We start from the raw sequence: 18,477 nt of genomic DNA, 5'->3' as shown, positions 1-18,477 counted from the left end.
GAGAAAGGGCAATCTGACCCTGATATACAGGGTTATTAATCAAGGCAAGAGAAAATGAGAAATAAGACCAATATTAAGTTAAAAATGCAGAAAATGTACAAATGAAGCATGCTGAATGGCAATTTTGAAGTATTGCTTAATGAACTCCAGACTTCCAGGCAAGTTTTTTATTGTATACACCTGCAAATCAATTCAAACTACAGTGAGTGCTGGTTGCAAAACAAGCGGTTTGCACTGCAGATACCCAATTCAAACCACTGCAAACTTTCACCTTAAGAGTAAATCAGTTTGTATCCTCTCACCTCAGCTGTTGCCACAGACCCCAATAAATGATCCAGTGCCTGTAAAATGCTGCAGTTAAACTTTCAAACAAGATGGACATTAGATTACATTTACTGAGAGTATCGATATCCTCTGATATAATCTTCCCTTTAACATTAATGACTTATGAACCTCTCAGGTAAAATGCTTTAATCAGACTTGTAATAATCAATCAAAAGCATGTTCATTCAGCCCCATGCTTTCAGGAGGTTATCTCAGTAAAAAAAAGCTGTTTGCAGGACTCACTACAAAGGCTCTGGACTTTAATTCTCTCCCTCCATAACGATCTACTGCAAACAGACTTGGAGATGAAATGTCACTCTGAAGTAGTTTGTCCAAGAAGGTTGTAAACATGTCCAGACTGCCAGCCTCTGGCTGTGAAGGACCTCAACAAGGCCTTGTGTGAATGTGTCAAATGGAGAGCTGTTAGAGACAAAGCTGTTTAACAGCCTACACCAGTGCTACATGCTGTACCTCAACCTGCTTTTTCATTCTTCCTTCCAAGTCTAAAACAAAATTGCAAACTAAACTGTTGAAAAAACTCCAATGTGTGCATCTTAATGCTGTAATGCTCCCAGGACGACAGATATTTGTAATTTCCCCTTAGACTGAGACCACATGGAAGAATATAAACAGACGGTAGAACAGCGATGAATAGTAATTTACCACACATTCAGATTCATGCTAAGATTGAACAGGCTATTAATGGAAAGTTTCATCAACTAATTCCTACAGCACTCGTCAAGCCTATAGAAGCCTAACATTTATTTAGCAATGAAATACAAATATTTGAAAAAAACACAACCATATATATATATACAAAAAAAAAAACTATAACAAATGTGAATAAAACAGACGATACTTGGTGGCGATACAAAATATGACAAACTGTGCTGGACTGGTGAGGTCACTGCAGTTCACTTTCTTAACAGTAGGAGTCACTACAGAGGACACCAGTAATAGCAGTAGAGGAAACGCCCTACATGAGTTCATTCACAGATGTAACGTCTATGTTTTGTCTTAACAGATCAGATTTCCCTGATTTAATCATTTAAAAACTGATTCATCTACATTTCACCAGAACAGTCTAACCACGACAGTTCTACCGATGCACTGCTGGGAAAAGACATCTTAAATTGAATTTTTATACTTCTATTTTGGTCTCTAATGTTTCTACAAACAGCCGTATTTTGGCTATAAATGAATGTTTTACTTTTTCTAGAAATCGCTTGCTTTTAAAAGCTGTGTAATTGTTACGTCACAATTATACTGGCACCTGCCCCTGACTAGCAACTGAAGCGGAGCTCCACCTCACATCTCACCGGCTGGTTTGACCTTATACGGGCTTTACAATGGTTACCCTCAAAGGCAGATGTTCTGTTGTTGGCTGCAAAGACCCACATGTCTCCATGCACATTCCTCTGCTGTCAGATAACAGATTTGTGGCTACATTTTATTTTTGACGGCGATGTTTCAGTCACATTTCTGTAGACAGTACTGGTTTGTGCGAATCTTTTTACCACAGACTGCTTTTAGAACTCACATCAGTACACGTCAGGATTTGCAGAAAGACACATTCAGTCCCTACTGTTCGTGGCTAATCAGCAGATGACAGAAATGTAAGTATTTATTGTGTCTTATAAGTTTTGATTTCGTTTTCACGTGTACAACGTGCTGGTTGGGGACACGGCCAGATAGAGCTCATCTGAATAAAAGTGGCAGACCCTAAAACTAAAAATAGTGAGGAGGTGAAATCTCATTATCTGAGAAAGATTTTGTGAGAAAAATGCAATTAACATGTTTTGTATAGCCCATTGACCAATCCCAAATGTTTAAAAGGAAGTATAATAGGTCACCTTTAACACGTGATGTGGAATAATGGGAGTGGGCCATTTAAAAGGGTTAACGTGAGGTTTAAAAAGCCGATACAGGAGAAGCTTGGTCAGAGAAAGTGCAACTCAAGTTTAACCATGAAAAAATAAATAGTCAGAGCTTAAATCAGCCAGCTGTTGGTGAAAACAAGTAAGCGTCTGTTGTTGTCGATCAAAACAACCCGACATTACTTTCAGGACAGAACGAGCAACTCCAACATTTAAATAATGTGCTTTTTGTTTAATAAGAAAAACAAAGGAACCTCTGATTATTAGAATTTCACTGCAAGGTTTTCTGCGAGATGCATAATGCACGTGTTTGGCGGTTAAATTAATTTCCAAACCATATATTAGTGGTTTACTGAATGCTGTGTGCAATCCAATATGTATAATTTGTTTGAAAACATATTAACTCACTTGTAAGCACAACCCAAATAGTCACATAGTTGTGGAATTACATTTAAAAACAGCCTGAAAAAAGACTGAAAAGGAGATCAGGGTTTTAGCTAAACGATCTAACAATGACTGCTTAGTGGTCAAACAAGGGTTTGATAACTAGCACAAAGAAATGCATTTAACGTGTCACCAAATGAGGAAAAGACTGGAGGAGGAATTTTAAAATCGACCGTTTTGAGAATGGCTGCATCAATAAGAGATCATCTGAACAAGTTAATCTCTAATTACCTAGAGAGAGTGAGGATGGACACAAATGTTGCATATCATCACTGGGTATTCCAACACTGCATTTTAATGTGTGCATATGTTTTACCTGCGGTAAAAACTGAATGTTATTTCACTTCCTGGCGTAGCACATTAATCTGTGTGTTCGACAGATGATTACAGCCTTAAAACTTCCTCAGACTGTTTGTGTTATTGATTATTAGGAGAGCCACAATTACCCTGTGTGTGTTCCGACTTTAAATTAAAAACTTGTGCAGACCTTCCTCTTTGCAAATATACGCAGCCATTTGTATGCACGAGTGTGTTTGTGTAATCACAACTAAGCATTAGAACTTGGACAAGACCACAAACATGACACTTTGTGTCAATTACTTTAGAGTGATCTGAGTTGCCTACTCTTCTGACTGCACTGGAGATATATGTTAACAATGTTTCATTATTCTGAGTGAATTAAGATTAGAATTTGTTTACTCATTGCTTAAGGAATTGTTATTAATAATTTAAAGTAAAAATAACCCATTAAAATGTACACATTTAAGGCTATCTGAACTAGTTATTAAATGTACGATGTCCAAGTGTCCCTCCATCTGTTTGGCAGATGGTGGGGTGGGAGTGAATAGAGCAGAGGGCAGCCCCGTTTAAAGACTGGGTTATGTTATCCAACAGCAGTGGATAACAGGAGTGCATGGAAAGTTAAACACTTCTGCTTCTACCTAAGACTAGAATTTAAAATCTGAGGCCAGAGAATATCAGTGGTGGAGTTAGACACCCTGACTAGGTGAGAAGTAAATAAAAAAGCTCAATATTTGTCAGTGTTGATATGGCAACATGCATTCAATCAGACCTGGGTTTATTAGTTTGACTTTATTGCCTTTTGGTTAATTGCACAGAGGCGTTTACTTGCATGTAGAGGATGCAAAAATTAAGTTTTCACTAAAATGCAGTGACTGTAAAGATTGACAGAGGTTGAATGCATTAAACTAAAATCAGAAGCCATGTTCTGTTAAGTTAAGAACACTTATTTTACATACAATCCCAATTCCAATGATGTTGGGACATTGTGTAAAACGTAAATAAAAACATAATACAGCGATTTGCAAATCCTGTTCAACCTATACGCAACTGAATACACAACAAAGACAATAATCTTCATCTTTTTGCAAATATTCAGTCATTTTGAATTTCATGTTCCAAACAAGCTAGACGCTTGATGGATCTGAATGGCTGGATGAGAATCACAGCATGAAAGCAAAGCCACAAAATTACAGTTTTCACTAAACCAAAACAGAATTTGCTGTAAATCATGATTCTCTCTGTCAAATATTGCCAATTTATAAGACAAAAACACTGTTAATCATGATTACTTAATTACAAAGCCTCAGATTAAATATAAAAAAAAAAAATCATGTCTCACCACTATATTTTAAAGAACCAGTTGTGCTTATGTCTATATATATTTGTATTTCCATTTCTGTAAGGAACGATTCAAGCCCCATTACAGGGTAACAGTCAGTTTCTGTATAGGTAGTAGATTCTGGACTTAATGTACAACCACTATGCCCGCCATGCTATAAAATACAATGTGAAATACAGCTAGGAGGACTTTGGGTCATAGTCCCAGAACGCTGTGTGCGTCCTATGAGGTGACCCACAACTACTCACAACCACGTTAATAAATGTCTCATTAAAATCTATTTTTCTTTAAAAGTAATCTGGGTAACTTACTCTTCAGACTGCATCACAGCCAGATATGCTCATGACCAAAAATTTGCTCTTTTACTTAGGGCTGGGGTATAACCGTTTTAGTAGTAGATTTGCTATAAATTGCTAAAGCTGTAAGATAGTGCTTTGAGTCTCACTCCCAGACTGCATTGCGCACTCTGATGACACTCCATGGACAGTTTTAATTAACTACAGAAAGGCATATTATTGACTTTTTTCATTCATTCATTCATTCATCTTCTATACCGCTTATTACATAGTGGGTCACGGGGACTGGTGCCCATCTCCAGCAGGCTACGGATGAGACTTTTTCATCATATTCTGATTAATTGCATTTTGTTTCATTAAAGAAACAAATCTTGAAGGCCTTTTAAATGTTTTGTTTTTTTAAACAAAGACAGGAATAATTTATGGTTTATTTAGCTGATTCATGACAAAAAAGAAAGTGATTCGTTATCTCATTGCAATGCAATTTGTAGTTTTATCAAGTTGGGCCACCTCAACAGAGGAGTCTAGACAGTATCGTCTCTAAAAGATGGCTCATTACCATTTATCCCAGGCTGAACACCAGATGACTGAAAAGATAGACCTTAGGGATAAAATCTGTTTTTCTAACAGTTTACTGAGTGCTGAACTGAGGTTGATGCGAAGCCGGAAACTGAAGCAGCTCTTCAGAGGTTACAGTGTATGCAATTATCTTAGAACAACTGGCCTGCTGAAGAGAAGGGGAGGAGTGCAGTGAAGTGTCTCGATGACCAATTAAATAAGCAGGACAAAATGCTGATAAGGCAGGCTATACGAAAGGGCTCCAGTGCTGTAATCTTGTTATATTTCCACAAAACTACATTGCAGATATATTATTTAGACATATGTGAACTTTTGAAAAATAAAACCTCTCCTTTCTTGAGTCTTATTGGGATGTCCTTAAAATTCTATACAGGTGTCCCAAAGGTTTGCCTCAGCCAACTTATTGGTGATCAAAAACTATTCAACCTGATAAAACTATGACAACAAATCCAGGTCACTGTCAGCTACTGTTGGATACCCAACTGTACCTCTGCAGGTTCTACTACCAGTCGAATAATAGGCAAGCTGGACACACCACCAGCACAACAGACAAGGACGGCTAAAGGCTGCAAAGCTAGCAGTACCTCATGTCAATGGCCAAGACCATTACTGGTAGAGAACGCAGGTAAACACCATCATGTGCTTTACAATAAGAAATTATAGTCTTTGTTAATAGTCATAAATATGTTGGCAATTGCTAGTGCCCATCATTCTGGGAAAGGTTATACGGTCATTTTAAAACAATCTTAAGTCCATCATTCTCCATTGAGAACTATTACTCACAAGTGAAAAAACGTTAGAGAGCTGACAATCACTGAGAAAATTAATGAGAGAATGAGGCAAAAGACTTGTGGAGCGGAAGGTTGATGCTGGACCTGAACACCTGGCAGTCATCAGGTCAGCCATGAACTCCTCTCTGTACACCAAGTCCCAGAATCAAATGTATGAACTGGGTCATCAACAGCTCTGTGATCCCAAAGGCAGCAGCACTTTAACAACAGCATATCTGAAATTAAAAACGGGATTCATGGTGTTCCAAAGACGCCTGGTTGAAATGCTGTGGTGGGACCTTCAATGAGCTATGCAGGACTGTATCTTGGCAAACCTTAACAGAATACTGCAATGCTGTAATTAGTAGTGTGACAACGTTACTCCATAAAGATGTGAAACTCATACGGTAAATGACAACTTCAAGTCGTTGCTGCTGAAAGTGATTCCTACAGGTTGATCAATCATTTTGTATGATGACTATATCAACAGTCTAAAGATAATTTACATTAACTAAAGCAGCATTCAGGTTCAAGGTGTTTTAAATACAAAGCTGTAAACCATTTCCAGATCTTATTTCTGTTCTTTACGTGCAAGTCAGAAAGCTGCACTCACTGTTGTACGATGCAAAAACTGTCAGTGTGTTAATTTCTTACAAGATCTTAGAGTCATTCAAAACAATCTTGTCATTAAGGGGAGGTAGGCTTTGTCAACTTGTGATTCAAGGTAACATGAAACCGAAGATTGCTGATGGCAACTATTGACATTTCCTCTCTAAATGCTAATTGTGCTTACCGTTGGTTTCTCTGTATGATGCCTACACCTAATACAAGCATTTAGTATCTCTTTAATTTCATTCATGATGCTGCCCACACGTTCCTGAGACTTTCCAAGTTGAGATACTCGAACTGCGTCTTCTTCACCTACATTATTTAAGTTATTTTATGTTATCGTTTTGTTTAGGCATTTGGTTTTTATCCAATGAGGATATCACAAACTACCAAAGCTAACAATTAGCTACTTAGAAGGAAGTATGGTTGTCCTGATACTAAAATCAAATTCAAACTCAATACCAATACTAAGTCAGGCTATTAATTTGTCTTCACATTCTTCCTTCACTTTGTGAGAAGTAAACATTTGGACAATGCCAAAACAAATCCAAGTGCAGGTTGTTCTGTTTCAGGTGAACAGGATTACATTTGCGGTATAAAGTTGCAGCATGAATCTATTTGCAAAAAAAGAAAGCAAAGCTTAAGAAAAGATACATCCTGAAAATTTAAGTGGAAAAAACATGTTAATAAGAATGTTATGAAAACCTCTTGTCATTATCTCTTTCCAGGTTTACTTACAAACACACAGGGAGGATTACTAAATTATTCATGAAATTAAAGACCGTGTAAGTGGTTGTTTATAGGTGTGAAATGAAGAATAGATAACTCAGTACCCTCAAGACACAGCAAGTCGTTTAATACCAAAGAGTGAGCCCATATAAAGGAGAAAAGCACCGCCTGGTCAGAGTGCAATTAAACCTATTGCTCCTACTAATGATGAACAGATTAGATTTCCCATCTCATGCCTTTTCTTTAAATGTTGAGTGGATCCTACATACATTTGTCAGTCTAATTCTAATTTCAATGTTAACAGAAAATATAAACTATGGGGGGAATATTCAACCAACACAACTGTTTTCACATCACAAAGCTCCAATGCAAAGGTTCAGGGTGATATTGAAAGTGCTACCTCCCTACCAGCTGTTTTTCAACTGGTAGATGCTATGGGCCCAGAAAATTATCCTGGTATTGGAAAAGGTTCCTGCAGTGCATATGCATCTCAGAGTGCAACACTGTGGTCCAACTGACCCAAGAAGAGTATAAATACAGGCAGGTTATGTTAGAGTCAAAAAAATAGCTACACTTGTTGTACCTGAAGTTATGAGGTAAATAAATCAACACGGCCACAGAACAAAAGTTACTTTTACACACAATTTTACCAAAAATAATAAGATATATTTAATTTAACTCTAGTGCAATTTTTTATTTAAATTCTTTTATTTTTTCCAGCAGTTGCACTCGAATAAAAAACAAAAACCTTGAAAGAAATTATCCAGTTTTTGAAAAGAAAAACAAGCTGCAATGTTTCCTACAGTTACTATCCTCAGTTTTTCTTTTTAGAAGACAGGTCTAAACAGTTTAGCGGTACCTTCTGAGGACACCGATGTTTCTCGTCTTTGCAGCAACAAATAAACATGCTGATAGAAATTCTGTTTTATATATGCAAAAAGACGTCTGTAGAGGCCCTTTATGTGTTCAAAGTGGCACCTCAATATTATGAACTCACTAAACCCATTTCTGAACTTCCTTTAATTTAGCTCAATCCCATTTTTCAATTTCAAAACAAATTTTAAAGTAATTAGGTAAAACATTTTTTATCAAACATTTAATACAAATGATTGCTGAACCTTTCTCCAACAATGTATAATTAAAGACCTGTTGCCCTGCACAGTTTGAAACGATTGCACAGGCTAATAATGCCCACAGTCCTCGTCAAGCCTTTTGTGCTGTTTCATTGCTTTTCCAAAGATTTATACATCGCAGGTTTACAGTCCTGCTATTTACAAGTTTTTCCCACCTTTAGTGGAGTAAAACCTGAAAAAAACAAGGGAATACGTGATTTATTAAGCGAGGGCACAGCTGATTTATTTGCACTCGAGTGTTGGAGATTTACGTTTGGGTTAAATTGGGATGTAAATTAACGTGTCCTCAGAGCTTGGATTATAAAATTAATGCAGCTGTTTCGAGTCATAAATCAGCTTTAGTAAAGCAAATTAAGAGTTTTATAGATGGATAATGTTATGGTTTCAATAGGCTGGCTGAAGCTGTGAAAACAAGACTATGAGATAAATAAGGTATAAAACCGTAAACAGAATGCAAGTAGAAGCTGCACAAAAGATATCAATGGCAATAATAATTAAACTAGAGATTATACACAGATCAGAATCAGAATCAGAATCAGAAAAGCTTTATTGCCAAGTATGTTTTTGGACATACAAGGAATTTGTTTTGCCGTAGTCGGTGGAGTACAATACAAATTAAACAGTATAAACATATCTACAATATAATATAAATATATGTGCACAGTTTTAAGTGAGTGAGAGTAAGTATAGAGCAGTATTGGGTGCGAGAGCAGTACAACAGTGCAGGTGATCATTGTGCAAGTATGGCAGTGCAAGTAAAGCAGGAGTCCAAGCTGAGCGTTAAAGTAACGCAAAAAAGGGGGGTGTGGGGGAAAGGGAGAATGTCAGGGTGGTTTCAGGGCTTTGTTAACCAGGCGGGTGGCAGATGGGAAAAAACTGTTCTTGTGGCGGGAGGTTTTGGTCCGGATGGACCGCAGCCTCCTGCCAGAGGGGAGAGTCTCAAAGAGTCTGTGACCGGGGTGGGAGGGATCAGCCAGAATCTTCCCTGCCCGCTTCAGGGTCCTGGAGGTGTACAGTTCCTGGAGCGACAGTAGACTGCAGCCAATCACCTTCTCAGCAGACCGAATGACACGCTGCAGCCTGCCCTTATCCTTGGCTGAGGCAGCGGCGTACCAGATGGTGATGGAGGAGGTGAGGATGGACTCAATGATGGCTGTGTAGAAGTGCACCATCATAGTCTTTGGCAGGTTGAATTTCCTCAGCTGCCGCAGGAAGAACATCCTCTGCTGGGCTTTCTTGATGAGGGAGCTGATGTTCGGCTCCCACTTGAGATCCTGGGAGATGATGGTTCCCAGGAAGCGGAAAGATTCCACAGTGTCAATTGTGGAGTCACAGAGGGTGATGGGGGCAGGTGGGGCTGGGTTCTGCCTGAAGTCCACAACCATCTCCACTGTCTTTAGAGTGTTGAGCTCAAGGTTGCGCAGTCCAACAGATGGTCCACCTCCCATCTGTACGCGGACTCGTCACCATCAGAGATGAGTCCGATCAGGGAGGTGTCGTCCGCAAACTTCAGAAGCTTGACAGACTGGTGACTGGAGGTGCAGCTGTTGGTGTACAGGGAGAAGAGCAGAGGAGAGAGAACACAACCTTGGGGGGAACCGGTGCTGATGGTCAGGGAGTCAGAGACATGCTTCCCCAGCCTCACGCGCTGCTTCCTGTCAGACAGGAAGTCAGTTATCCACCTACAGGTGGAGTTGGGCACACTCAGTTGGGAGAGCTTCTCCTGGAGCAGAGCTGGGACGATGGTGTTGAAGGCAGAGCTGAAATCCACAAACAAGATCCTGGCATATGTTCCTGTGGAGTCCAGGTGCCGGAGGATGAAGTGAAGGGCTAGGTTGACTGCATCATCTACAGACCTGTTGGCTCTGTAGGCAAACTGCAGGGGGTCCAGGAGGGGGTTGGTGATGTATTTTAGGTGTGAGAGCACAAGGCGCTCAAAGGACTTCATCACCACAGAGGTCAGGGCGACGGGTCTGAAGTCATTAGGCCCTGTGGTCCTTGGCTTCTTGGGAACAGGGACGATGGTGGAGGACTTGAAGCAGGCTGGCACATGACATGTCTCCAGTGAGGTGTTAAAATGTCTGTGAAGACTGGAGACAGCTGATCAGCGCTTCAGGCTGGCTGCTGAGACAGAATCCGGTCCAGCAGCTTTTCGGGGGTTCTGTCTCCTGAAGAGTTTGACAACGTCCCTCTCCTGGATGGAAAGAGCCGTCCCCGGCGTGGGTAGGGGGCTGGTGGGGAGGAACTTCAGGGTGGGGGTTGGAGGTGCCAAGGCCCCTCTTGAGGTTGGGGAGGTGGGGGTGGTGGATTGTGGCTGTTGGGGGGTGTCGTGGGGGATGGTTGCAGGACTGTCCCTTTGTCTTTCAAAGCGGCAGTAGAACTCGTTCAGGTCGTTGTCGAGGCGTCGGTCGTTGATGGAGTGGTGGGCTTTCGGCTTGTAGTTGGTTATCTGCCTGAGCCCTTTCCAGACAGACGCAGAGTTGTTGGCTGAGAACTGGTTTTGGAGCTTCTCAGAGTACAGTCGTTTGGCCTCTTTCACTGCCTTGCCAAACTTGTACTACGCCTCTCTGTATATGTCTTTGTCCCCACTCCTGAAGGCCTTTTCCTTATCCAGTCTTAACCTTCTGAGTTTAGCTGTGAACCAGGGTTTGTCGTTGTTGTAACTCACCCTGGTGCATGATGGTACACAGCTGTCCTCACAGAAGCTGATGTAGGAAGTCACAGCCTCTGTGTACTCGTCCAGACTGTTGGTAGTAGTCCTGAACACATCTCAGTCTGTACAGCCTAAACACGCCTGGAGATTCTCCACAGCCTCACTGCTCCACTTCCTTGTCGTCCTCACAACAAGTTTGCAGAGCTTTAGTTTCTGCCTGTATGCAGGAATCAGGTGGACCATGATGTGGTCGGATTGGCCCAGTGCAGCACGTGGGACGGCGTGATAAGCGTCTCTGATGGTGGTGTAACAGTGATCCAGAATGTTGTCCTCTCTGGTCGGACATTTAATAAACTGTCTATATTTGGGGAGTTCGTGGGTGAGATTACCTTTGTTAAAGTCGCCAGCGACGATAACTAAGGAGTCCGGGTTGGTCCGCTCCACACTCAGTATCTGGTCGGCGAGCATGCGCTGAGCGACCTGCACGTTAGCTTGCGGGGGGATGTAAACACCGACCAGGATGAATGAAGCGAACTCACGGGGGAAATAGAAAGGCTTACAGTTTATGATGAAGGCTTCAAGGTCTGGAGAACAGTGCTGCTGAATCACTGTCACGTCGTTGCACCAACCACTGTTGAGGTAAAAACAGATTCCTCCACCTTTCGCTTTGCCGGAGAGTTCCGTGTCTCTGTCCGCTCTGTAGAGCTGGAATCCTGCCAGCTGCAGCGCAGAGTCCGGTATTAATCCACACAGCCAGGTCTCCGTGAAGCACAAAACTGCCGATGAATAAAAGTCCCTGTTTTTCCCCAACAGCAGTTGTAGTTCCTCAATTTTGTTGGGAAGTGAGCGCACGTTAGAGAGAAATATTCCAGGTAACGGTGTTCGTAGTCCACGCTGGCGAAGACGTACCAGCACCCCAGCCCGTTTCCCTCTCTTCCAGCGTTTCACCGCGTGAGCAAAGGTGAGTGCACCTTTGACCAGAATGTCCAAAAATTCCAGAGCGGTAGGCAGAAAAGTGGGAAATAACTCCTCTGGTGTAGCAGCCCTGATGTTCATGAGTTCTTCTCTGGTGAGAGAGCTTCGGGTACCATCACAGAAGACCATTTTAAAGCAAAAAAGAAACCAAACAATGTGCACCAACACGCCGAGGCGACCATCTTCGGCGCCATCTTAGATGGCACCTAAGCAATACATGTACCGCATTCATATTGAATCTTTATGGTACAGACATGGTGGATGCAGTCAGACAAATACACACGTCACCAAAAATCACCACCCTCACCCTAAGGAGAACATGGACATGCCTTTATGGCTTTTTCACAAAATAAATAGATGATAGTATCTAAGCACTCCACACCAAAGCAATGCATGAACGGCTGGCAATGGTGTCAAGCAGGAGCTTCAAGACTCACTTACTTTTCTTGAATTTGTAGTGTGAAAAGGTTTCAGGTTTCAAGGCAAGCCAAGGATCACAATTTTAATGGTGTAGATGAAAACATCTAAAGCACCACACACCAAACCAATGCAAGCATGGCACCACAGGACACCCACTCTCACTTGTTCCTTTTTTAAAATTAAATAAATTAGCAGAGTGAATTGAATAAATATGCATGTTTTCAATTATCTAAGGGACCAATTGAGACAGAGTTATGCATATATGGAAACCCAAAAGGGTCAATTTGCAATTTGTATCCTTTGTAATGCTGATGTAGTCTAATAAAGGCAAAGAAATACACAACCAATCAAAAATGTCTTCTGTTAAAACAAGAGCATTTTTAAATTGGGATTTGTTATTCGTTCACTATATTCTTATTTTGACCGAAGGCTAAATTACCTGAAACAAAGTCACCTATTTATTTTGTATAATTTTCACAGAGGGGTTACACATTTGATTTAAACTTTATTATTAGAGGAACATGGCCTAAAGGGCAGAGCTCAATTCAAAGAGGAAGATTTTTTTTTAATCTTTCTGATGTTGGAGTGAAGATCCCAGAAGATTAACCTTATGTCATATGTAGCCTGCAAGCTTCAACCTACCTTGCCAAAATGAGCAATTTACCTATTTGTTTTTGAGAGGGTTTTTCTTTCTTTAAAAACAAAACTATAATCTGACCCTAAAAACCAAGGCCTATACTGAACCAGGATTTGTGCATGCCATCAAATCCTTACATAAGTTGTATTGTACTCATGAAACTTTTAGCCCCATCACTCTAAAATAATAATAATAATAAAAACACTGGTATCTGCAACACAAACCACTGCTCAAATGTATCAACTTAAACATTCACATCCCATCATTACAGCATCTTCACTGAACCAGATAGGAAATTGGAGCAAATTGGGGAAAACAGAGGTCTTTCCTATTATTAGTCCCAGGAGAATAACTGACATCTTTCTCATTAGTGACTAATGTTTGTAATAAACTTTGACAACTTTAAAGCACCTTTTAATTATTTACATAATTGTCGGTTAAATTCCATGTTAAGCTTTTATATTGTGCCAACAAACTGAGCTCTCTAGCATAGAGTGCTTTTCTTTTTTTTACATGTGAACACCGTAACTATGAGAAGGAGGGGAGTTAAAATGTTTCTGTTCAGTTTTCGGTTTCTATAAGCTCCGACACTGCAAGGTTTTGTTGCTGGAAGAGTTCAGACTTCCAGCTATGGAAGATCAGCTGTGTGAGGAACTGCAAAGAAGGCAGCCAGTTGACCTGAGGGGGATGAACAGGCAGTGGGGATTAATATGGGGCAATAAAGACCAAGTAGCTAGACAAGGCTTAAAAAGGAGGGTCAAGGCCAAGTCCCCTGAAATGTGAATCGAATGGCTCAATATTTTATCAGTTTCCTAAGATACCTGTTCATTTGGGTCAGATATTTGAAACTCCAGCTAAAAGCTCAACCATCGGGCAGACTATAAAAATCCCTTTCACCAATTTTAGGAAAATAATTATTACTTATTTCAGGCTGCAATTACGCAAAGCACAAAAAGCTAGATTTACTAAAGGTTTCTTCAATAGTAATCACAAAATTCTTATAAAATGTCAAAACCTTACTCAGGCACACATGGCTCTTTGCAAGAGTCCACCTCCCTCATCATTCGTGCACTTTCTCCATCTTGCTCGCCATTTTGGTAACCTTCCCCTTTGCTCCTCTTTCCATCCATCTTTTCCCTCCTGCTTCACATCGTCCCGTCTGTTTCCTATCCATCACCCTTTACCCCTGTTCTCTATGGTTCTGCATGACATTTTACCTCTTGACACACATTGTGATCATTCTGTGCAAACCCAGACAAAAGGTTCACAATGTGCAAATACAGATATGATGATAGACATACATGGACACGCACTGTACAGAAGATGATAAACAGTGAAAATGTGAAACATAATTCCACCCAGAGGAGAACAGCTGTATGTCAATTATCAAACAAGTCGCTTAAGGGCTTTACTGAGTTCTATTTTAGTTCCACCTATTACATAAATGTACATTTACACAGTTACAACATAGGCTGACAAAAGAAGAAGCTGAGCCTTGTTTGAGCTATGTTGTTTGCTATAAGGAAAACAAAATTCATGGACAGACGGAGGTCTCAGACTGCAAGCAGACCATTTTATATCAGGGCTTTGATGACCTCCAAACAAAGATGAAGAGCACCACAAGGGGACCAAGAAAACAACGAAAAGATAAATGCATAATAAAAATCCCAAAAAATATATATATATTATTGAGCATGTTTCTAGTTTTAAGTAAACATAAAAACCTAGCAATGTAAACCAATTTAAGCTTTTTGTGGATGATTTTATAAACAATTAATAATAATAAAGACCTTATAAGAAATTACATACCTGCTAAGTCCTGAGTGTTTAAATTAAAGACAACTGGACTAATTCTTGAAATCTTTGTACCTCTCATCTAAACGGCTGCGTGAGATCTGAACATGGATTGACCATAAGGATCAGGTTCATCTTCTGCAGCCAGAATAATAACACTAAGAGGGCCATTTATTCTCAACGTTAAATATTCAGAGGTATACAGACAGGGCTTTTTGTCAGTCTTCATTCATTTCCTGCAAACCTCCGTCCGTTCAGGGAGCTTGCAGATACGTATCCAAAAGGCAATAATTGGGGAGATACCATGAGTAATCATGGGGCCAGTATGGTGCATTAAGCTGATGCAGGTCAATTAAAGGAACGAAGAGGAAGATTTAAGAAATGGTGGAACTTCTCCATCCACATGCCAGTATGTAATTAAAGCTAGCATGGACCACATCCATCTACTCTATTTCTCTTTCTGAGAATGTACAGGTCCTTCTCAAAATATTAGCATATTGTGATAAAGTTCATTATTTTCCATAATGTCATGATGAAAATTTAACATTCATATATTTTAGATTCATTGCACACTAACTGAAATATTTCAGGTCTTTTATTGTCTTAATACGGATGATTTTGGCATACAGCTCATGAAAACCCAAAATTCCTATCTCACAAAATTAGCATATTTCATCCGACCAATAAAAGAAAAGTGTTTTTAATACAAAAAACGTCAACCTTCAAATAATCATGTACAGTTATGCAGTCAATACTTGGTCGGGAATCCTTTGGCAGAAATTACTGCTTCAATGCGGCGTGGCATGGAGGCAATCAGCCTGTGGCACTGCTGAGGTCTTATGGAGGCCCAGGATGCTTCGATAGCGGCCTTTAGCTCATCCAGAGTGTTGGGTCTTGAGTCTCTCAACGTTCTCTTCACAATATCCCACAGATTCTCTATGGGGTTCAGGTCAGGAGAGTTGGCAGGCCAATTGAGCACAGTGATACCATGGTCAGTAAACCATTTACCAGTGGTTTTGGCACTGTGAGCAGGTGCCAGGTCGTGCTGAAAAATGAAATCTTCATCTCCATAAAACTTGATACAGCACTCTGGGAACAGCCTATTCATTCAGAAATGTCTTTCTGTGTCTTACCCTCTTGCTTGAGGGTGTCAATAGTGGCCTTCTGGACAGCAGTCAGGTCGGCAGTCTTACCCATGATTGGGGTTTTGAGTGATGAACCAGGCTGGGAGTTTTAAAGGCCTCAGGAATCTTTTGCAGGTGTTTAGAGTTAACTCGTTGATTCAGATGATTAGGTTCATAGCTCGTTTAGAGACCCTTTTAATGATATGCTAATTTTGTGACATAGGAATTTTGGGTTTTCATGAGCTGTATGCCAAAATCATCCGTATTAAGACAATAAAAGACCTGAAATATTTCAGTTAGTGTGCAATGAATCTAAAATATATGAATGTTAAATTTTCATCATGACATTATGGAAAATAATGAACTTTATCACAATATGCTAATATTTTGAGAAGGACCTGTATATCATCAAGAGTTCCTCTGGCGTTGCCATGTTTGCTGTTGTCTAAATCTTTCCTCTACATTCGAAAGCTAAGTCAGAACCACCCTGGCTTGATAACTCAACATCCATGCACAATTAAGAGCTTTGAAAGTTGGGCTGAACAATATTAGAAAACAATGTCTGTAACAATATCAAGATATGAGATGTTTTGGTCACATATCCCAAGATTTAAATGACCGTAGAACATTCTGGGAAGACAAGTCAAGGCTTTAGAAAGATGAAACCTGAGGCCTTCTTTGTTCAGTGTTGGTTTTCATGTTTAACACAAAAGGTTTTTTTCAGTCTTCTGTCCAACCACCCGCCCACCTTGTCCAACATGTGCACTCTGCTATCTTCAACAATGTCCTTTGTCCTCGAGTGTAGATGAGCTATAGGCCAAGGGTACTCAAGGTCATCACAATGTAAGATTCTCAAACGGGCAGGATCTACTTGCCAAGAATATTTCCCCATAATGTTACATGGAAGAGGACTAAAATGAAACAAAAAACAAAGATAAGAAGTTTCATAAGGCAGGGTTAGAGCCCCAAACAAATAATCGTAAATAGACTCCTTTTCAAAAGTATTTTTAATAAGCTACTTGGGCAATAAAAATATGTAATGTGTCTACATTTTGTCAGTATGGTCACAATGCAACAATACTATGTAGACTTGTGTTTACAAACAACTGCCAAACAACCGACCAAACAAGTCACGCCAATAAGTATCGAGTCTTCTCTACATCTCAGTAAAAAAACACTTCAGCTTCATGACAACTTCTCAGCATTTTCTTAGAGTCAACAACAACAACATGAAATGCAGGGAAAAGCACAAGCCCACACAGCGCAGCTGCTGTTGTACCACCAAGCCAAACATGGTGCTGATTTTCCTACCTTGACCCCTCGCACTCTGAACTCGGCCAGGGCTCGGCTCATCTTGGAGGCGGCTGTGTTCAGGTCCTTTCCACTGGCGATCACTTTCACAAGCAGCGAGTCATAGTGAGGCGAGATGATGGCCCCCTGAAAGGCTGAAGCGCTGTCCAGGCGGATACCCATGCCTTCGCCACTCCTGAAGACCTGTCCGAGGTGACGACATGGCAGAAATTACCTGTAGTGTCACTCAGACATGGTTCATATACACATACAGTGTTGATGTACCAACAAATACACAAATTGTACTTAAACTATATCAATAACTCCTGATTTCTGACATTCTGTGTGCATCTAAGTTATTTATGACAGGCACGCTGACTAAGTGATAACTGCCCACTGACAAGTTAACCAAATCTGAAGGGAAAACTAAACGTTACAAAAACTGAGCATTACCTGCACATTTGCCACGATTTTAAAAAGATCAAATATGGTCCAAATCAAAGTTCCTTAGACACTTTGTAATATCTCCACATATTACTCTAAGTGAGAAGATTCAGAGGTTCAGTCATAGATCATTTGCTATTTCTCCTCACGTTTCTGCTTCATACAGTAGGGCACTTCCCATGTTAACATGTATTTTGTTAAATGGACATTTTCTCTTGCCCACACCTAAAGAGGTTCTGGTGAGAACACTTTTCGAAGCGCCTATTTTAAAAACTCTATTTATTCTAAGAATTTATAAGATGTTTCTTGCTTTTTCCTCCTGGCTGCCTCCATTAAAATTTTACAAGACCTGAAAAAACAACAGGGCATGCCATGAACAGTGTTTATCTAATACTGAATAATTATTTCATTTGTGTTGCTCCACTTAGGGGTCCCCACAGCTGATCACTAGCCTCCATCTTATTTTGGTGTCCTGCATTTGTGCTTTGGTACATGATTTATACTGGATGCCCTTCCAGATGTAACCCCCACCAGTGTTATCCAGGCTTGGGATCAGTGCTATAAGGACAGAATGTAAGACCCCTGAAATTCAGAATAATTAGGTAATAAATTTGCAAGAAAACTGATACGGCTGAGAGACTGTATTGGCTGCTGCAGCTCCAGGTTTGTTGGTCTTATGTGACCTGCTTGGGCGCTTTGTCCAAACAGCTCAAGGCTGATATAAACTAGTGGCGCCT

At 40.3% G+C, this 18,477-nt stretch overlaps 1 protein-coding gene across 1 annotated transcript in view; it reads right to left on the bottom strand.

Annotated features, from left to right (window-relative positions):
• Positions 1 to 18,477, bottom strand: part of pcxb (pyruvate carboxylase b) — a 424,891-nt gene that overhangs the window by 188,850 nt on the left and 217,564 nt on the right. The window contains exon 12 of the mRNA XM_047386393.1: positions 17,318 to 17,500. Coding sequence (XP_047242349.1) covers positions 17,318 to 17,500 — 183 coding nt within the window. The remainder of the gene's footprint in view (positions 1 to 17,317; positions 17,501 to 18,477) is intronic.

The sequence above is a fragment of the Girardinichthys multiradiatus genome, chromosome 14 (assembly GCF_021462225.1).
Source record: "Girardinichthys multiradiatus isolate DD_20200921_A chromosome 14, DD_fGirMul_XY1, whole genome shotgun sequence".
Lineage (NCBI taxonomy): Eukaryota > Metazoa > Chordata > Actinopteri > Cyprinodontiformes > Goodeidae > Girardinichthys > Girardinichthys multiradiatus.
Note: the sequence above shows the minus strand (reverse complement) of the source record. Positions and strands in the feature narration are given on the sequence as shown.